At 44.8% G+C, this 21724-nt stretch overlaps 1 protein-coding gene across 1 annotated transcript; it reads left to right on the plus strand.

Moving 5' to 3' along the window:
- Positions 1-1052: 1052 nt before the first annotated feature.
- MCM10 (minichromosome maintenance 10 replication initiation factor) lies at positions 1053-16522 on the plus strand (the record flags this gene model as incomplete). Its single annotated transcript, XM_084206487.1, is given in 21 exon segments — positions 1053-1350; positions 2009-2059; positions 2842-3221; positions 3223-3232; positions 3931-4035; positions 4620-4754; positions 4962-5136; positions 5840-6005; positions 6518-6685; positions 7971-8087; positions 9122-9321; positions 10243-10343; positions 11336-11437; positions 11536-11653; positions 12004-12232; positions 13049-13208; positions 13864-13982; positions 14813-14926; positions 15663-15808; positions 16016-16058; positions 16439-16522. Coding segments are annotated over 21 exon segments (3021 nt in total).
- Positions 16523-21724: the final 5202 nt, after the last annotated feature.

Below are 21724 nucleotides of genomic sequence, written 5' to 3' on the forward strand. Positions count from 1 at the left end.
CTTACGCATTTGTCAAATCAAAATGAATCATCTGAGGAGATTTCAGAGAGAGGGGATGTTAGCACTGGAGTGCTAACAGGAAAACATGGGCATTAGGTGAAATGGGTCTTCATAGAAAGATAAAAGAGCTGGTCTAATAGTACAAATCAGGAGGGGCAAGGAACTGCAAAGAATAAAGCCACAATACACTGAAATCTGTTCATGTTACCGGGAAGATTATTTTTTGTTGTCATTACTGATTGCAGTCCAGCAATGAGCTTGTACATCCTCAGCACTGTTTTCCAAAGAATTATAGTTCTACCAAAGAAAAACTGACCTACCTACAAAATTTTGTCCACTGCATGTAACAATAACAAGTATTGAATTTGATGGTGTAAAAGAAGTATTGACATTGTTTAGGTTGTCCAGGTGAGGATGGGCACCTGCTGTGACCCCTCCTGAGGCCACTCTGGCCAGACACGGGCAACTCTTCAGCCAAATGGGCTTACCCAGAGCCTGTATCAGGAATAATGTGTCCAGCAGGAGCAGGGGTGTGATTCTTCCCTCTGTTGTGGGCATTGGTGTGGCCACAACTTGAATCCTGTGCCCAGTTCTGGCCCCTCAGCTCAGGAAGGACATTGAGGGGCTGCAGAGTGTCCAGAGAAGGGCAGTGGGGCTGGGGAAGGGGCTGGAGCACAAGTCTGAAGAGGAGCAGCTGAGGGAGCTGGGGGGGCTCAGCCTGGAGAAAGGAGGCTCAGGGGAGACCTTTTCACTCTCTGCACCTCCCTGACAGGAGGTGCAGCCAGGTGGGGGTCAGGCTCCTCTCCCAGGCAACAGGATGAGAGGACACGGCCTCAAGCTGCACCAGGGCAGGTTTAGGTTGGACAGTGGGAGCAGTATCTTCACAGAAAGGATGATTCTGCATTGGAGTGACCGTCCCTACAGATGTTTAAGGAAAGCCCGGACGTGGCAGTCAGTGCCGTGATCTGTTACAGGATGGACTCGATAGGACTTTTCCAACCCCAGGCCGCCATTGCCCCCCCCACCTCAGCGGGCGCCCGCCCACAGTCAAGATGGCGCCGGCAGCGCAGCGGCTGCCAGCACTAAAAATGGCGCGTGCGCGCATGCGCGGGAAGGGGCGGGGCCGGTCCGAATTCTGGCGGGTACTGGCGGCGCGCGCGGCGGTGAGCGGGGCGTGTGAGGGGAGCGGGGAGAGCGGCGCGCACGGAGCGATCCCGGGGCACACGGAGCGATCCCGGGACACACGGAGCCATCCCGGGGTACGGAGGGTCGGGGAGCCGCGGGGGAGGGAGCCCCGCAGGAGGTCGGGGTTCTACTGGGTGAGGGAGGCGGCCGAGCGAGAGGGGAACCGTGAGAGAAAAAGCGCGGGGTCCGCGGTGCTCACTGGCCTTCCCTGCCCGTGCGAGTTAAGCAGTGTTGCTGGAAATGAATCTTTTGGAGTATGAGAAAACTGTCAAAAGCGGGAGAAACAAAAGATTTTGCAGCAGGAAGGTCTGTAAGCACAGTTTCGAGTTTGTGACTCATTTGGCCTCAGTGGGTATCCCATCTTTGTTATCCAAGCATCACTGGCCCATTCATGTCCGCCCGTGCTGATTTTTTTTCACGGACCTATGGAGAAGCAATGTGAGAACCTATGTGAGAAAAGCAGAATATACACTTTTGAGAATAACAACTGTTAGACTTTAATAACTACTTAAATGCTAGTTGTAATTATGGTGTACTCAGCATAATCAGGTGAGGTGGAAATGGTTCTTACTATGAGAACGTAGTAGGCATTTCTTAAATTCTCTGTCTTTTTTTTACACTGCAGCGGGTTCAGCATGGCTCAGAGTTTTGATGTAGAAAATGTGTGTGAGGGTTTTAAATTGAGTGGAGTTCCCATCTGCAGCTGTAAACAAAACCAAGCTGGAAGATTGCTAGTTGTCAAACAAGGAGCCTGAAGACAATATGTATTGCTAGATAAGGTATATGTACTTTAACAGCGTCGCTTTTGTTCTCCCCATAACAGAATATTTTTGCCTTGAGGAGCTCTTGAAGAAATCCTGTGAAAATATGGACGGTAAGGGAGAAAATTCTCTTCCTTTCAGTGGGAAACTTTTCTTCTTATTAGCCTGTTAGCTAATAAGTTCAAGTGTTCAGAAAACCTGGTGAGGCTTTTAGCAAAGGAACTTATTTGAGTTTATTTGTAGAGTCCTTTGAGGTTGCCTCTTGCTTTCCTTCTTGTCACTTTCCTGTGAGGCTGCTCTTTGCCTTACCTGGTTTGGTGTTTTCCTCAGCAGCAAAGGCTAAATCAGTTTCTTGGTTTGCTCAGATTTTCATTTCTGCTGTGTCTGTCCCATTCCTCTCTCTGTACTTATCTCTTCCATTTTTGTCCCTATTTCTTTGTTCTCGTTTTTCCAGGAGCAAACTGTATCCATTGAGATGCTTTGTTGCCTGCCTTGCCTATCCCTCTTCCCCTTCCTTTGGCAAAAGCCACATGAGTGTCTCTGTTGGCTACATGTTTACAGATTCCAGGCTTTTCTGTGTAACAGCAGCTGCTGTTCGAGGAACTGCAGAGGAGGAAAAGCCAGTGCTGTGTAGCTGGCAAGTTTTCTGCTGACTTGCCAGCCTGTGCCACAAGCCGAGAGCATCTGCAACTACATTTCCATCTGGCTTCACAGCCAGAAGCTGCTCTAGATGCCTTTAGTTAAACCTGAAATGTATTTTTTTAAAAATGCTACTTGCTGCTCTGGTTTAGTTTCAGTTGTCATTAGCTTGTAATCAAGGTGTCTTGGATGTTTATTCCTTAGCAGCTTTTCTTTAACTTGACAGAAATAACTCTGAGTCTGATTTTTGCCTTAGCTGATGATGACTTGGATCTGTTGGCTTCTCTTCTGGAAGAAAACGAAGCAACTGAGGAGAGGAATTCTCCTGAGGAGGAAGATGCTCCCGAGGATGAAGGGGGAGAACCAGATGAGTACGATGAGCTCTTTGATGCAGAAGATGATGCATCCTACACTGAGGAGGCTGATGCTGAGGACAGCACGATTGATGAGCAGAAGGAGAACTTGGCTACGCTGTTTGGAGATGTAGAAGACCTGGTGGAAGAGGAGGAGGCAGAGAAAGCTGTCCCCACTTCAGCTCCCAGTCAGGCAAAGGAGAAAACCAATGAAGAACTGCAAGGTTTCTGCAACAGCATCTTTGATCTGTTTTGTTTGATATATTCTGTCTCTAGAGAGCTAACGGGCAGGAGGTATGGCCTGCCCCTTCTTGATGATGCCTGGAGAGGAAATACTGAAAGGCCTTGTGAAAGTTTCTAATTCAGTTTTCAGCATCCAGTGGCCAAACTCACCAAACCTGTTTTCCCAAAAGAAAGAGAGAGGACTTAAATAAGCCAGGGAGACTAAGAGAGCTGTGCTGAGTAGCATAGGGAAGGTTGCCTGTGTACCTGTGCCTTGTCTGATGAAGAGCAATGTTGCCTCAGTCTTCAGGGCATCAGATATCATCCTGGCATCTTTCACCAGCACACCAGGATTATTGACAGGAGGTTCTGCCCTACCAGTGTGGAAGCAAAGCTGGCCACAGCTTTCCTGTGTCCAGGCTGTGTATTTGATTATATAAGGAAATACTTCTTTATGCTAAGGAGTGCAATTATCAGCCATTAAAAATTGTCTCATGGTGAGCAGGAAAGTTTTATTCAACATGGGAAGGAACACACCACAATTAAGTAAAATATTTTTATGAGAGGACCCAGCTCCAGGCTGTATGGAAAAGTTTTCCTTCACTATGAGCTATGTAGAATCAAGTAAATCTGCATTATGACTCAAGTCTTCATTTAAGTTTCCATGATGCAGTAAAACTGCCAGACTTCCAGGGATCTCATAAATCCCTGTGTGCAATGGCTTCCTGCTGTCTTCATTATTATCCTTTTTCTTCTCCTTTCTTTCCTAGCTGAGCTGAGAAAATTGCAAGAACAGATGAAGACGTTACAGGAGCAGTTGCAGAAGACTGCTCTTGGGCAGCAATCCAGTTCAGGGCCTGAGAAGAAAACCCCTGGTAATGAAACTAATTAAATGGATTTATGATTTATTGGCTTACCCATGTGAGTTTATAGGCAGGACTTAAAGTAATCCTGAAGCAGGCACTAAGTAGCAAGGAGGAGTGGTGAATCTGGTGTGTTCCCACACAGGTTGTTTCTTACAGCTACAGATGAAATCAGTTTTAGTCTCTGTATCATGGGTTAATTATACATTGGACAGGTTTCACAAGTAAGTGCTCCAGACTCTTCTGGAGATGTCCCTTTTTATTGGCAGATGTTAGTATTCCCAGTATATGCAGCTGTGTTTGTTGCTAGAGTGTGCTGGGTGTAGTAATGAAACTTCAGGGAAAGATTGCAAAACAGGGGATGTTTCTACCTTCCACAGCTTTGAGGTTGCAGTGACATCCAAAGTCTTAAGCTGTCACGGGGAAAAGTCTTTGGGGCTTTTTCAGCTGTTGCATTTAGGCTGACAACTTGGCTGAAAGGTTTCCATGTGGGGCACTGACTTTGACTGGTTTTTCAGGAATTGCACAGTTTGGAGCAGTGCTTAGAGTCTGGATCCATATCCCGAGGTCTCATAGTTTTCTGTCCCCTTGGCCAGGTAAATCTCCCTGTCCACCCTTAAAGGAAAGGAAAGTTCAGAAGCTGCAAGAGTCACCATGCTTCTCGGCCCAGCTGGGCAATCCTTTACCACCAGCCAAGCAAGGAAGGCAGAAACCAAAAGCATCCTCAGCAGGTACCATTCCCAGTCTACCTTTTACTAAAGGCACTGAGCTTCTGTCAAAAGCTTATAGTTCCCAGCAGTGGTGTGGACACATCCAGGCCAGTGTTACACTACTCAGTGCACCAGGAGTGATCTGGTCACAGTGGCAGAGAGCATGTTAATTAATTATTATTAATTATTCTTTGTAATGGGAGCTATTCCTTTTTTCTTCTGCTAAAGAGAACAAGATTCCTCCTCCACGGCAAGTCCTCAGTCTGGCGTTCCAACCTCTCCAGTCTGCCGCAGAGAACACACCCAGTAAGGTGACCAGAGAGAAGACTCCTCATGTGCCTGCGTGCTCCAGCACAACCACACAGCCAGTGTCTGTGGAAACCTTCTCAGGACTGAGATTAAGGTCAGCAGCCCACCTCTGAGCCCTGTCTGGGGACACCCCCTCCAGTAAAGGCAAAGAAAACACAATGTATATAGGTGGTTTAACCATGTCAGATTAGTCACTTGTCATGAAGGGATTTATCACAAAGCCACAGCACTGTCTGGTTGATCAGTAATCATCTAACATTGACCTCAGCTTAGTACCATGTTTCTGTTTTTACCTCTGCTCTTTTCTAACAGAAAAACTCTTAATTTCATTAGCACTGCCTTCCCTGGGATATCCTCAGTGGCAGAGCAGGGAAGCAGTGGCCATGTGCAAAGCCCAGCTGAGCTCCAGTTGAGCCTGGTTTTGCTGCACACAGAAGCCTCAGGAGCTACTCACCATCCCTTTACTCAGTGTGGCCACAAGAGGACTCTGAATCCTCACAGTGTCCTCACCAGAACCTGAGCTGTATTCCCAGCTCAGTCAGCCATTCTTGATTAGTCTGAAATGAGCAGTTAATGTAGGCTTGGGGCTGAGTTGCAATGCAGCTATTTGGACAAAAACCAGTGTCATCAGTAGCTTTCTGATATGGGGGGTTTTATTTCAAGTGACCTCAGGGTGAAGCAAGGCACAGAGATGTTTTGCAGGAAGATGTAGTCTCCCCAGGAAATTGCTGGTTCTTTTTGATTGTCCATTTGTGCCAATGGATGTGTTGTCTTTTACCTGCTTTCACTGGATCTAGAAAACCCCGGGTGTCTTCAGCTGAAATGGACAGGAAAATGGCTAACAGGAAGCTCATCCGACTGTCTCAGCTGAAGACCAAACTTGCTACTGAAAATCTGGAGGAAATAGACTGGGTAACATTTGGAGTCATAGTGAAGAAGGTCACTCCTCAGAGTGCAAATAATGTAAGTAACATCATTGTATCCTTTACTCAGTTCAAGTGAAACTGCTGGTCTTTCCTGAGGAACTTCCCTAGATCTTCAACTTAATCAGTCAACTTCATGTAGATAATGGAAAACTTCTATAGTAAGGATCTTGGCTTGATGTCTCATCCAGTATTGTATGTGTCCTATAGAAAGTCATTGATGAAAGAGATCTGGATATGCCATGGTTTTGTGTTAAGTGAGGTAAAAGCCTCTTTATTCAACAAACAAGTGTGCTGCCCAGCTTTGATATCAGAAAGGTTGGTAGTAGCAGAATTATTTGCTATTTTGGCCTTTAAGACCCCCAGAAACTGGCAACGTGGATGGCTGGAGATACTGTACCTAAGCTCTACTGAGGTTACAAATTGTGCTTTTCTAAATTGTGAAAACCTTGGGGGGGGAAAGTCAGAACAGCTCTTTAAAAGAAACAGCCAGGGGGGATGCAGTTAGTGTGTGTGCAACAAAGCTGAAAGGAAAGGAAATGTCTGTTCCAGGGCAGGACCTTCAGCATCTGGCGGCTGAACGACCTGCGGGACCTCAATGAGTGCGTCTCGCTCTTCCTGTTTGGGGAAGTCCACAAGGAGCACTGGAAGACTGACCAAGGCACAGTCATTGGCCTGCTCAATGCCAACCCCATGAAACCTAAAGAAGGCTCAGATGAGGTGAGAGGATTTTTCATTCAGCTGTAGATAAAAACCTATAGCTGAACCTTTTCATATTTGGCTGAGATTTCACTTTATAGCACGTCTTCGGGTTGAAGTTGCAGCAGTCTGCCCAACAGTTTGAATTGCATTCAGGAAGTTGCATGGTGTCTATCTGCTCCTGGCCTTCTGGGAGACTGAACTTCAAGAAGTCCTATTAAGCATTTAAAGACAGAGTTTATTCCAGTTTTTAGTCTGCTCTTGGTAGCAGTTGGCTCTTCCACAAATACAGGGTGTGTATTTTCATTTCAGTTTATTCAGCTACTTCAGTGTAACACCTATTTCAGCCTAGAGGTCTCTCAAAGCTGAAAAAGGTGGAGAAGCACATTTTCTCTCTTCTAATTCAAGCATGAGATATGATTTCAAAATGTTTCTGGTTCAAAAATCACAACAGAGAGGCAGCAATATTTGATTTATTAAACAAACAATGTACTATGTAAATATGTGTCAGTTGATACATGGTAGTTCACTTGTTTAATTGATTATTTATAAATGCAGAACATGCAGAACATTTAAGATGGCTTCATTTTGCTAATATATTAATATATTTTTAATTGCACTGGAATGGAACCTCTTTCCAGTTACTTCTGTCAAGGGGAATTTCAGTCTAGTAGCTGATCATGTAGTGTTCTGCATGTTAAATTTTCCAAATAGAAAAATTAAGACTCTCATTAATTGTCTTTTAAGCTATATAATTGCTTAAATTAGCATGAATAAGCAGTAGATAGTCCTGTTGGTGAGTAGAAAAGCACAGCAGATTTAATAGGAGGGCTGCATTTAACTGTCAAGAATGGCTCTTCCTAGCTAAAATGTTCACATTTATTACTACATTAAAACTGACTTCTGAAATTGTCCCTTGGCTACAGACACAGTCCCTAGTGCAGTTGGTGGTGTGAAACAGATGCTCTTCTTGCACAGGACTCAGTTTTGATTGAACCAAGACATTTGGAGAAGGACAGAGAGCCCTGGTACAGCTCTTCCTCCCATCCCTTGCTGGATGTGGGGGTCATGATGGTATCAGAGCCAAGCAGCTCTACAGGACCATTTACAGCACAATTACAACTGCCTTAGGTGTTTGATTTCCTGAGGCTCTGAGCATAGAACTTAAATGTCTTTTATGTGGCTTTCTTAAGCTAGGCCTGCATTTTAAGACTACATTGTTAGTACCAGAGATACTGAGCCAGATCAGAGACAAACCAGTGATATCTAGAAAGGCCTATCCAGGAGTGTTCTGTTTTCTGTCTAGGTGTGTTTGTCCATTGACCATCCCCAGAAGATCCTCCTCATGGGAGAAGCTCTGGATATGGGCACCTGCAAAGCCAGGAAGAAGAATGGTGATCCTTGTGCACAAATTGTGAACCTGGTCTGTATCTCAGTAGTCAGGGCATTCCTAAGCTGTTGGTGAAAATCTGGCTGCTGATTTTGTACTGATACTCTTGACTTTTTTTACTTGTTTCTGGATCTTGAATTGTAACTAACAAAAGTGAGTGGAGAAAGTGAGAAATGAAACTCGGAGGAGCTGTTTCTGTGCTGTCACTGTGCAGGGGATTTCCCTAAATGCCAGATTGGTGCTGCAGTGAGATGGTCTTGATCCATGATACTACAGCCTTTCACTTGCCTTTGCTCCAGTGCAAGCTTCCATGTACTGCACTAGAAAACTCATCCAGAGAAAAACAGCATGAGATTCTTTGGGGAATGGCTATTTTTTTGAATGATTTTCACCCAATGAGCTCTCTTGTCCAGCATACCTGCAAGCTGTTAGAGTACTTACACCTGAATGTGGGGCACTGGAAATGAGAGAAAAAAGTCTTGGGATCCTTCTTTTAGGACATTACTGACTTGTATGAGTTTAAAGGACTTGTGGATTATGTTAGTTCATGGCGTGGTGATGCTGTGATACCTGAAAGGAACCTTGTCTGAGTCAGAAGGGTTGTAGATAGTAGGGTATCAGAAGGAGGAGAAAAAATGAAGGAATGAAGAACTGGGGAGGAACTGGAAGTGTGGGAAGTGGGAAGACGAAAAATACAGAAGGTACCTGTAGCCAAGACTGTGACTGCAGACCCACTCTAGGAGGAGGCTGTGCAGAGAGTACATAAAACCGAGTCAAGAATACAGAATCTGGGCAAGGGGTCCTGGCTGGGAAATGAGTTGACTTCAAGGAATGGCCTTAAAATTCCTTGCTGCACAGGGTTGTTTCTAGTGATTAGTATAGACAATTTTAGCTTTGTTTTTTGTTGCTTGAGTGTGAGCATATTTTTGCTTAGTTGATCAAATGCTGGAGTACCACAGTAGAGATGTTACTTCATTTTAGCCATACAAGGATGCATGTGGGTGAGAGGAATGAAGGAAGTTGTAATTGCTGGTGTTCTGTAACAGGCTTCTCCTGTTTCTTTTCAGAATGACTGTGAGTACTGTCAGTACCACATCCAGTCCCAGTACAAGAAGCTCAGCTCAAAGAGGGCAGATCTGCAGTCCACCTTTTCTGGGGGCCGCATTCCCAGAAAAGTTGGTCGGAAAAATCCCACTTTGAAGGAGAGGCTGTGTCAGGATGGGTTTTACTATGGAGGAGTCTCTTCAGCAGCATATGCAGCCTCAGTGTAAGATAAACAATTTCTTTCCCTTGCTTTTGAACAAAATTTCCCTCACATCTACAAGGGAGCCTGAAGCTATGTCTAAGGGAGTCTATTCATTTAGAGAATGCCTTTGCCTTAACTATGTTCACCAAATAGGAATAAAGCCCCACACTTGGCATAATCCTAGTGGCCACATGGGGTAACAGAGCTGCTGTTTGACAGGAAAATTTCAAGTTGGTATTAAGATGTGGTAAGGGCTGTTTTTACCTCTACATTAACACTGTGGTGTGAAGCCAGGCAGCTTTGTGTAGATTAATGGATTTTGAGATCATGAGATCCCAAGCATTCAAGTCTCTGACATTATAACTGTATTTTCTTATGGTTTATTGCACTTAATCCCAGAGTCAGTGTTTTCTGTATTTCCCCATGTCTTCCCTGGCTGAAATAACACATTGTCACTCTGGGCTAATGAGGAAACAGGACTGACCAAGATCAGTATGCATCTCATAGGGACCAGGTCCTTTATCCAAATCCCATGAAGACAGCTGTGGAAAGATGAGTCACAGGTGGATCCAGCCCTGTGCTTGGTCACAGCTTTTATTCCCTTACCACTGCCCTCTGCTACCTGGTGTGACTCCACAGTAATGAAGCAATTCCAACCTCCTTTCCATCCCTGGAACCACCTGTGAGCAAAGCAAAGCTTTGATCTATGTTTAGTTTTCCTGTAATGCATAGGAAATACGTATCTCAACAAAGGGAGAAATGGGAGATCCTAAATATTATGCTGGAATTTGGATTTTGATTCACATCCTTCCAAAAAACAGCCAGCTGGTCCTTTAGGGTGGTCCTTTAGTTTTGTTGTAGCACTGGGCTAGTATTCAGGCTTCTGTCCTTGCTCTAAGCAAGGGAAAACTCTGATATTCTGCATTTGTTTCCTCTTTCTAGTGCAGCAGCTGCTGTGCCGAAAAGGAAGATACAAACCACTCTCTCCAACCTGGTCGTGAAAGGATCTGATGCAATTGTCCAGGAAACCAGGCAGAAAATTGGTACCCAATTACTCAAGTAGTCTCTTCTGTCTTTAGATGTTTCCAGCTGGATGTGTAGATGTGTCCCAGGGCCTTCTAGTCACTAACTGAACCTGGCAGTCACTTTGCTGCAGAAGGGGTCATTTGCTTCCTCAGCTGGTCAAAATTCCTCTTCCCTCTTGAGATAACAGTTTCAAGGCAAATGTAATAAGCAACTGTGCATCTTTTTTTCATCAGTGCCCCCAAATTAAGTCTCCTGTTCTGTCTTTGGACAGTGACAGAAGATCTTTGCCAGATTAATGGGAATTGGAAGTTTTAAGAACTTTGAACCAGAGGATTTATTTTATCTGATTAAAATAAATTACTTATGCCACCGTGAAAGCTTCTAAGGAATACTAAGTTAAATCAGTCAGGTCTGCAATGCAGGCAACCTCCTGAGAACCCACCTTGTTTCTAGTGCTTTTCTTTTGTGTCAAAGCATGTTCCTTTTGTAGCCCCTGGGATGTCATCAGTCTTCCCTGCCTCTGTTTTGTTTCTGTAAAGCATTTAATATTACACTCTTTATGCTCCTTGGACAGCAGATGACAGATTATTCAAACTGTGTTCTAGGAGCCACTTAGACTTATTTACATCTTTCAGTTCCATCTGTTGGTTGCCTCCATTTCAAACAATGTAGTGTATGTCCATAGCAGCTTTTAGCTGCTCTGAATTCTCCAGGGATAAAGTGTGGAGCCTTCAGGACTGCCAAGCATCCTGAAAACGGGAATGGTGGGACTAACACAGACAGCCAAGGCTGATGAGGAAATGCTTGAGTTGCTGAAGGGATAGAAATGTCTGTGACAAATGACAAGACCTTGGGCAACTAAATATAATGTAAAGGTTGGTCTTGCTTTGAGAAGTGGTCAGCTGACCTGCATGGGTTTATTCCAACCTAGACTACTTTGCATCTCAAAAGCCAGGCCTGCTTCCTTTCCTCACACCAAATCTGTTGTATTTCTGCCTCTGCCACTCAGGTGCAGCAAAGAGACCCACACAGTGTTCTGAAGAGTTCAGGGAACTGCTGGCACAGCCAACTTTTGGAGCACGAAACCTCTGCAAACACTGGACCAAAACAGGTATTGTCCTTTTGCTTGAAGGAAGACCCACTCCTAAAATCACTCTACCTCCTTCTGAACAAAGTCCCTTTTTATTTTGCTTTATTATTTTTTCCCAGATGCTGAAAAGAAGCAAGGGGCAGATTTCCAGTCTATCTCTGCTTCTGCACTGCTCAAGCAACAGAAACAGAAATTGCTGGAGGCCAGAAAAAAGCGATCTGAAGAGATTCAGAGGCGGTAAGACACACTGGCTTTCACAGGAAGGTTCTGCTATTGTATCCATAGGGATAGCTGTGTTTTCACTTCTGCTCAGCTTTGTGTGATGCCTCTCTCTGATTTCAGCTTTGAAAACAATTTGTCATTCACTCCTGGTGACTTGTTCAAGTCACTCTTGATTTCAGTGACCCAGTGAGTCCTTTACCTGTCTTGTTTTCTTCCCCTTAATGCCAAAATTGCTGTGTGTTTCTTTTAGCAATTAAAGGCCAAATAATAAAAAATCATAGTCTGCATCCCCTCCTATTTGTTTCTTAAACCTTTTTATCTGTGATTTGTGTCTCTAATTGAATGAATTATTCTTGTCTTACAAGGTTTCTCCAGAACACGGGTAAAGCCAGCACTCCTGCTCTCCCATCCTCCTCCAGACAGACGTCCCTCCATTCCCCAGTGCCTGGGGCAGAGTTTCCCAAAACTGCAAAAATGTCAACTCCTCAAAGGCCCAGGCTAGGTACAGGCTTCTCAGAAGGAGAAGATATCCTCTTCTTTGACAAGTCTCCTCCTCCAAGGCCAAAGCTAGACAGCTTGGCAGAAGCCAAAAAGGTACCAGCTCTTTGGATCTTTAAAGTACTAAAGAGAGGTTAAGGGAAATTTGGCTTGTGGTAGAAAAGGAGTCTTTGGTTAGCTCAGTTCTGGTGTTAGTGAAGTTTCTCATTTGTGGGATCACACTGGCCATATTCCAGCACACAAGATACCTGTGGCTCCTGATAGCTGTCAGTGCCAAAGTCCATGTTGCCGTCTTGTCTTCGGTCAGTCCCTTGAGGGAAGGGATTTGTGCTGCAAATTCCTGGAGTGCTAAACTCTGGCACTGCTAGTGCAGTTGTTTTCTGTTTGACAGGTAGGTAAGCAACTGATTTAGCTGTGTTGTGTCATGAGTCTGGATAATTTTGTTTTCCAGCCAAAACAGACTGCATCTTTTTTTGGCAAAAATATGTTCATTTGTTTGTCAAAGAAACTTTTCCAGCTAGAATAAGGAAGTCTTAGCATTCTGGGAGTATAAGAAGGAATAGTTGTAATACATTTTCTATTCTAATTCCTAATTATTATCAATTTATGTGGAAATCTCAAGTGATTTGATTTCTCTGAAAAACTTACTGATTTGTGAAGCAGGTAAAGCTCAGCTGCAGAGACACCAGGCCTGGTAGCACCTGTGGAGAGGTGATTTTCTGCTTTGGGAAATCACAAAAGGTTGGGTGTATGTCAGAGCTGGGAATTTTGTTGGGCCTCTCCAGCCAGCTCCATGCTCAGGCCAGTGGATGTTCTCTCTGCCAGCTGACAGCCTTCCTCTGCTACTTCTGGAAGCAGGAGCTGGGAGCCAGACAGGTCACCCTCACTGCCCTGCTCTTTCCTGTTTTCTAGCTGGCTGCAATACGGCGACTACGAGCAAAAGGCCAGATCCTTCCTAAAACAGACCCCAACAGCATCAAGAGGAAACACACTGATGTTGAGGATGTGCTAGAAATTGTTGAAAGAGTTGAGAAAAATGTTGCTCAGCCACAAGATGCAGAAGCAGACAATGGTATGTACTGTTAGCTTCTAGAACAGAAAAAAATGTTCTTCTGTCCTACTGACAGCAGGAGTTGCTCTGGGTTAAGGACTTAATTGCTGTGCTAAAAAGAGGCTAAATTAGGTCTGTTTGGAACTTCAAGGGTTTGTTGGAAAGACTAAAAAAATCTCTAACTGTGCAGAGAACGTGTGAGATGTAATCTCCCTGTGTTCATCTCTGTTCCCTTTCTTCCAGCACTTTAGCATCTGCAGTGCACGGCTGACTTCACCAAGGGAAAACAAGAACCCTCCCACCTGGGAAGGTTTCTGAATTTTTTTGTGGGAACTTGAGTTTGCCTGCTGGTGATTTACTGTATGATCTTGGATGAATTGTTTAATTCCCTTTAAAGTTTCTTCATCAGTCAGTGAGGGAACACTGCTTACACTCCTGGGAGTAATGTGAAAATTCCTAGTAGAGTGCTTTGAAAGAAGATGCAATATTATTTTTAAAAATGCTTTTTTTTTCCTGAAGCCCTGTTTGAACTTGTTTTCATGTTCCCAAACTTGAAAGGCTGCTGTTTGACCTAAACATCTGCCTGAGAGACCTGAGACTTCCAAAATCTCCTGCAGTGAGCAAGTTTAGCCATCAGAGCCTTGTTATGTAGGACTGAAGCTTTTTGTCTCCCTAGAAATGGATGAGCTGGAACCTGCCCAAAAGAAACGGCGTGAGCAGCTGGCCTATCTGGAGTCAGAAGAGTTCCAGAAAATCCTGAAGGCCAAGTCCAAGCACACAGATGTCCTAAAAGAGGTATGGCTTTCATCCAGCTGTGACTGAGGCAAGAAGCAGGCACCCAAACATCTCAGAGGCTCCAGATTGTCCTGAGGAGTAGGGCTGGGGGTCTCTGGGCACACAGGGCACAGTGCCTGCAAGTCAGCACTGCTGCCATAGCTGGGGTAAGGTCATGTTGCCAGTTGACACCAGTTTTTTTGTTGTGTTTGGAAGAATCAGTGAGGTTCCCTTTTGGTGGATAATCAGACAAATCCCTCTGCCTTCAAATCAAATGAGCCACTTGCCTATTTTGTCCCTCATTACTTGACATCTTGGCTACATAAAGCCAGCTGCCACCTTCATCTGGGGCTCATGTCAGCTGTGAAATGCCATCAGGTGCCCTGGAGAGCTGAGAGGTTGGGTTTCTCACACTGGGGGTCTCTGCTGAGCACTTCCCCAGGTTTACAGCACCTCCAATGGCACAGGGCTCTTGTCTTGGACACTTATTGGCATGAAGTCATAGTTGTTTTAAGCTCTTCTGGGGGGTAATATTTTGGCTAAGAACCCATTTCATTAATTACATCTGCCTACCTGACTTCCCTCTGCACTGTTCTTGTGGGCTCATTTCAGTACTTCCTGCTGTTGTTAAACCTTCCCACTCATGCATTTCAGAGGTGGCTCCTGTCAGTGCTGGTGAGCTACAGCAGTGTACAATAATGGATTGTTTGAAACAAGAGAGATGTTGTGTTTCTCTGCTCCCAGACTGCAGTCTGCTTCAGGCAGGCCTGATAATAATTTGCCCTAAGGCCATTTATGGAGTGGCTTCTCCCCTCTTTGTGTCCTCACAACCCATTTTGTGTGCCCCACAGGCTGAGGCTGAACTGCAGGAGAAATACTTTCAGCCCCTGGTGAAAAAGGAAGAACTGGAAGAGAAGATGAGGAACATTAAAGCAGTGAAATGCCGAGTTGTGACATGTAAAACGGTGAGTGAAGGGGAGCCAGGGTACCAGCAGGGGAGTGGAACATGGATCCTATAAAATGGTGCAGGACTATCCTGCAGACCCCATCTGTCACTCCCTTGGCTGTGGTCCAGTGCAGGGATTGATGTTTTGGTCCTTATGCCTGTTGCTGAGAGCAGCCTGTGCACAGAGTGACTGAGCCATGGCAAGGCTTCAGTGCTGTGCTCAACGTCTCGGCTCAGTGCTTACGCCAGTGGTTCCACGGGTATTGCTGTCCTGTATTTCTCCATTTCTTCCATGATGTGCTTTGTGCCAGCACTCTCAGTTCCCTGTATTTCATAAAAAAATAAGCAAAATCCTTGAAAACATTGGGTGGGAACCCTCTATCTGCATTTCCAGGGACTTGGCCATCAGGAAGAGCAGTGGAGCTTTATGACTATCCCAAATGTACTGAGAGGAAGGCAAGCATTACCTCCCACTTCCAAAGTTTCAGCCCCTGCTGAACTTTCCCTCTTGCTGCCTTCCCTACCTCTTTTGGGATTGCACAGAGGCACTTGTGTCCCATTAAGTGCTGGGAGCAGGACCACAGGGTGGTGGCAGGGGGAGGATAGCATTAGAAGGAGCAGTGACAATGCCTGAGGTGGTGATCCAACTGCTGGGCTCCACAGGATGGGAGAGGAGAGGGATGCTTTACTCTGAAAATTCAGCTGTTGCCAGTCCCCAGAACAGGTCTCATATGCTCTCTCTCTCCTCCTGACAGTGTAATTACACCTATTTCAAGCCTCTGGAGACTTGTGTGCAGGATAACCACAACTACCTCTGGCATGATGCCATCAAGAGATTTTTCAAATGTCCTTGTGGAAGCAGAGCTATTTCCCTTGACAGGCTTCCAAAAAAGCCCTGCAGGTAAGAAATGAGCCTCATGAAATAGTGACTGGGACTTAGGTACTGTCCCTTCACAAGTAACTTGTGAGTCACATAACCATGTCCTAAAAGGGCAATGTCACCCTTGTGCCAAGGAGCATGGGCTGGGCGTGGGGCTACTTTAGGATCCCCTCATACTGTGTAGCAAACACAGCACAGTGGTCCTCACATGCCATCTTCATCTTTCAGTAACTGTGGCCTCTTCAAGTGGGAGCGAGATGGGATGCTAAAGGTAAGTGAGCCAGCAGTTCTGAGCACCTCAGCACTCTGGCTGCTTCCTGTGGTACTTTTGTCCCCCTCTGTGGTTCTGTGCCCCTGCAAGCTCCCAGCAAAGCCAACAGCTCTACGTTTTGTCAGGTACACACAGGCGCCTGCAGGCTGTGTTACAGTGAACTTCTACTTTTTTGCTTTCTGTTCTCAAAGCTTTGTTTTATTTAACCTTGGGGAAATGGCATTTGAACAAAGTTGTAAGAATTCAAAATGTCAAGATCCCTAGAGGGTCTGTCAATGCCTAGTCAGGTAATTTAGCCCTACCACAATTTCTGCCAGAGAAGTGTTTGGGAGATGCCTACTGCACATTTAACTTCTTTTCTCCATGGTTCATGTTTCCAGGAGAAAAAAGGTCCAAAGATTGGTGGAGAAACGCTTTTACCAAGAGGAGAAGAGCAACCAAAATTTCTCAATAGTCTTAAGTGACCTGGAGTTGATTTTTTCCATAACATACGGATGGATTTTTGTCTCTGAAACACATTTATACTGGACTGCCAAGAGGATTCAGGTTTTAGTGATGAATCAGTAGGAGAATCAGTTTTTGATGAAAAGATCATCTGCCAAGGGTCCAGCAGGCTGCTGCATGGATATTGAACTTTGATCTTTTTTTAATTGACTGAATAAGACTTCACAGGAAATGCACAGTCGTGCCTGTTCTTTCCAGCTAACAGTACCACAGTGACCTCACTATGAGGTGACAAATCATCGTGAACGGGAATGACTGTAGATTCCATAAGCACTTATGAAATTAATACTTTGTGTGTTCATGCCAACCTGTCTTCAGCTCTTGGACAGAAAGGGGTGTGAGAGGGTTGTAGGCACAGAGCATTCTCCTTGGCTTACCTGTTACAAAACCCTTCCATGGCCTTGGCCCTGCAAGCCAGCAGTGTTTATGCTGGAAACTCAGAGCTCCCTGTCCCCCAACACCATCCACACTACAGAGCTCTTGTGGCTACACACCTGTAGCTCCCACTTTGAAAAACATTTTAATGAATCTGGCACCACTTTGTGTTTTTTAAGAGCTGAGTGATTATATTTAAAGGCTTTTACCCTTTTTCTGGTATATTAAATAGGAACAGTAGCTGTCTCAGACCAAGCAGGATGAAATCTCCCTCCAAGAGGTGGTTCCTTAGAAATGCTGTCTCCATACAGGCATTTTTCTGACAGCACATCTCTCTAGGGGTGCCTGGGGCCTTTAACCAGCTTATCCTGGACCTGAGCCTTTTCCTGCCCCTAGCTCATGCCCAGTAGGATCACAGGATATTTTTAAGTGCCTAAACCCCTGCCCCTAACCTTAGTGATTCGATCAAAGTGCCACTAACCATCTCACATGTCCCAGTGGTCTTGTCAATGCCTCTTGCTTGTTGGCACAGGGGCTGGAAGAGAAATAAGTGACCTCATTTGAAGCAACTGAACAGATTCACCTCAGCATTTTTCAGCCCTCATCTCTCACTGGTGCTTTTATTAGTGCTACTTGGCCTGTAGCATTCATTTCAGTCTCCTGTTGGTACCATTTGCTGAGTGGGGTGTCACTGCTAGGGGACAAAATCAGTAACTGTGACATTGCTTGGCAACATCTCCTGTGCATTCCTCATTCAGAATAAATAGAGTACAGAATAAAACTCCCTGGGTCTGCATGGTATTTCTCTGAGGAAGAGGATGAGTTGCTTCCTCAACATCTTTGTTTTCTCACAAGCTCAATGCTGAATCACCAAAAGGAACTGGTTTGTGATCTGTAACTTCAGCTTTCACAGAATTTGCTCATTCAGACTTAACAGGAGTTTCTCACCTGGAGTTCACAAAACCACCATGGAATTCCACATTGGTATCAGCCTTCAGCCAGCATGTTGAAAGCTTCACACCTTTTCCAGTTCCTGTCTCTTGGGCACAAGGAAAAGAGATCCTGCAGAAATTAAAAGGTCAAAGGAGGGTTAATGTTTTATTTTCATAAATGACCCCCGACTGGGATATATAAGACATGTATCTCCATGGGAGTGAAAGCAATGCTTGCATGCAAAAATAGGGTGAAGAAACCAAACCAGTTCCTTTGCTAAAGCTCTAGCAGTAAACAAGGAGTGGGGGAGATGGATGTATTGGAATTTGTGTGCCTCACTATTTTGAGATGCTTTTCTTGTGCCAGAGATTGCACTACTACCCCACTTCCTGAATATTCTGCTCTAACAGGGAAGCTGGGATCAGTCAGGATGGTCACAGCAAGGAGATGAGGAGGTACTGGCAGGTGCTTTGCCCAAAGCTCTCTCCAAAATGGGCTTGGCCCAAACATCCTGCAGGACCAGCAGTTACTGGATTTTTGGGTGACTCTCCACTGCAGTACCTCGATGTTTGCCTCAGACCCAGCACCTGCCTTTCCAGGGTTCACTTTGGTTATTCAGCCACACAAGCCATAACAATTTCTGAGCCACAGAAATAATCCAGTGCAGCCATTAAAGCTGGTTTTGTTACAATTTAATCTTTATTTCAAAAACAAAGTAAAATCCACATTCTCCATCAGCTCTACCAATCACTTCCCACGTAAGCTCATACTGAAACTCATTCACTGGTTGATTTTGTCAAGAAGAAGGATATTAAAAACCTTAAACATATAATTACACATGGAATTTGATATTAGTATGATTTTACCAATTCCATCATTAGTAACCTTACATTAATAGAGTATCAGCCCAAAAGTATATAAAGAGAATGACTAGAAAACAACTCACCTTATTACTATTCGGTAATCATCTGATTACCTAAGGTTTTCTTTGAAGTCCATCAGGTGTTCAGCCTTGCTGCACCTATTTTGTGTTAGCATGAAATACTTCTGTAATGCAGCATTTGGGGCAAGTTCCTTACACAGGGCACAAAAAGCTCATGAATCTGGCTCCTCAAGCTGATGCTTAGACACAGGTTCTCCATCCTGGTCTTCAGAGGTCACTTTAAAGATTGATTCTTTTTCCTTCCACTACCTTTGCTCATTTCTTCCTAACTACCTGCATTTTAAAACCCACAAAACAACATAAAACCTAGAGAACACCATCTTTGAATGCAGTGTTTCCTGCTTCTTCCTGGTATGAGCAGATCTGTTTGGCCATAAAAACACCCATTAACTTATTCACTGTCTATCCAAAGTCTCAAACAGAAATGGACAGACAACATTAAATAAAATTAAAAGCTACAAAGCTCCAAGGCACAAAACCCTTCTTGGTGTAAGCCAAAAGGCTCATTGGATTGATGTGGTGAGCAGAGAAGGTGCTCAGATGGGTGTTTTATAAACTATGTCCTCTTCTTGCAAATGCAGTTACAGAAGGATTGAATAACAGCCTCTCCTATCTAAACACCTGCTGGCACAAGCTCATCCTACCTGGGTTGATTTCCACTGAAAAGATAGCAAAGAACATGGATGAAATCAAATCTGGCAGCTCAGAGGTGGGAATAGTGATGAGTGGAGCTGGATTTGCAGAGCTCCTGGGCTGATTTCCAGGGATGTGAAGGGGCTGTCTGTGGAGTAGGGGGACTTCTCCAGCACAGGCAGGCAGCAAGCCTTATCAGCAGAAAGGCCAAAATTACTTGTGAGTTACAAGATAAGGTAGTGATTTAAGATTAGCAAAGGTCTGGAGCAGAAACTGTTTTATATTTTGCATGTCCAAATTCAATTACTTCTTTCTCCAGCTGCTCTTGGATCATGTTCTTAACATCCCTGTAGTAGCACTCAAAGCTGGTGAGGTGATAGCTGGTGAGGACATTGGGCATCACTCACTGCCACTGTGATTATAAATGACTGCTGGAAAAGGATCTCCCACATCCCAGATCGGCTTATAGAGTCAAATCTACTTTGAAAAAACTATAATGCAGTTAATTAAACTTGCTTTTCCTCCCCATTTCTCTTGCATGAAGTAAGACTTTGATCTACAGCACCAGAAGCCAAGGCTGGGATTCAAAATCCTTCCTTTGGCACCTACCCAGTGTCTTCACATCAAAGCGCTGAGCATGCAACCGCTGTCAGCAAGGTCAGGAGTCAGACTAAATCTGACATTTCTGAACTGTTAGTCTGGAAAATAGCACATAAATTCTGAGCAGAAGATCTTCTCTGTGTTTATTGTCTTTTACCAAGCTCCAGGAAGCCTTTGTTTTCAACACATGTGAAATGTCAAGGCAGAAAAAAAAGTGTCTGAAACACTGGGGCTTCATGCAACTGCAGATGGCCAAATAAGCAGCCAAATGTCTAATTTTTACATGGTCCTTTTTGAAACTCAGATGCTGCTACTAAAAAAAAATTGTCCAAGAAGGGCTAACATGGTTAAGTTAACCTGCAGGAACATGAAGTTAGTTGGAAAGAAACTTCAAGATATAACATGCTGTGACATCAGTTTAGGAGCATCAATTTAGTACCTCCAACATGTGAACCTGAACACCTACAGCAAACCAATTATAAAAAACATCCCACCAAGCCAGGGCTAAATTAAAACACACTATTACCAAAATAAATATTTTGCTTTTAATTTGATTCAATTCAAGCAACTTTTCTAATAGGGCAAGTCCTGCTAAAACACACAGCAACCCAAGCATTTCAACAGGTTCTGCATTTCCCTGTCTCTTGAAGCTCTGCCTAACAGATTAGGAAGTTTATTTCTCAAAGGTATCATTGCTACAGAGGAGGTATCCATAAACACACATCCATTCTGGGAGAATCCAGCTTCACCCAACTGAGTTCGGCCCAGCAGAGAGCACAGCCCGCCCCAGAGGGAGGTTACCCAACAGGGTGTGGGAAGGAATGAGGACACAAGTCTCTTATCAGGTGGGACAACTGCTGAGTTTAGATGATCTCTGAGGTCGTTGATGCCTTTGTTCCTCTGAAAGAGGTAATTGTAAGCTGAAATCCATAGGCAGAGGTGCATAAATTTTTAAAATAAAGGTAAAATTCTTCCTTTTCTTCTCCTAGCTATAGTAAGAGAAACTCAGTCTTGAAACTGGCAATGTGACACCTGTAGCTCTTCTCTGTGGTCACAGCTCCCTCTGCAGTCAACCCAGCTCCACCAGTGACGCCAGACAGGGAAGTCTCCATCAATCCTGTGCTGTGAACCAGACTGAATACACCAAGTGCTCACAAAAATCCCATGGAAAGTACTCAGCAAAGCCACCAGAGGGATCTCCAACTCACTGGAATCACGCGCCTGGGCCCATGCTCTCCAAAGGAGCTGATCAGTGCCTGGCCAGACCCAAAATCACCCACTGAGCCAGGCTGGAGGGTGTCTCCTAAGTGACCCTTGATCACACCTCGTGGTGTTGTGGTCAAACCAGAGGCTGCTGAGAGGTTATGGCTGGCTCCAGGTGGGAACCACAGCCCAGACACCTCACTCCAGCACCAAGGGTGTAGGACCAATACTTAACTGGGCTCAAACTTCACCCCCTTTAGAAAACAAACAAGAAAACCTAGAGATGCTGCATGAAGATGAATCACAAAACGAGGCAGAAGGTGCCACGAGAGCCCATCACTACAGCCTTTGGTCCTGTTTTGGGCAGAATGGGGGTGAGTGGAAACAAGCTGAGGGCTGATGCTTTGCAGTGGGGTGCTCAACATCCCCAGCACCAGTTTCTGAGCAGTAGCAATGACACAACACAGCCCTCAAG

This window comes from Fringilla coelebs (genome assembly GCF_963513975.1).
Source record: "Fringilla coelebs genome assembly, chromosome: 5".
Lineage (NCBI taxonomy): Eukaryota > Metazoa > Chordata > Aves > Passeriformes > Fringillidae > Fringilla > Fringilla coelebs.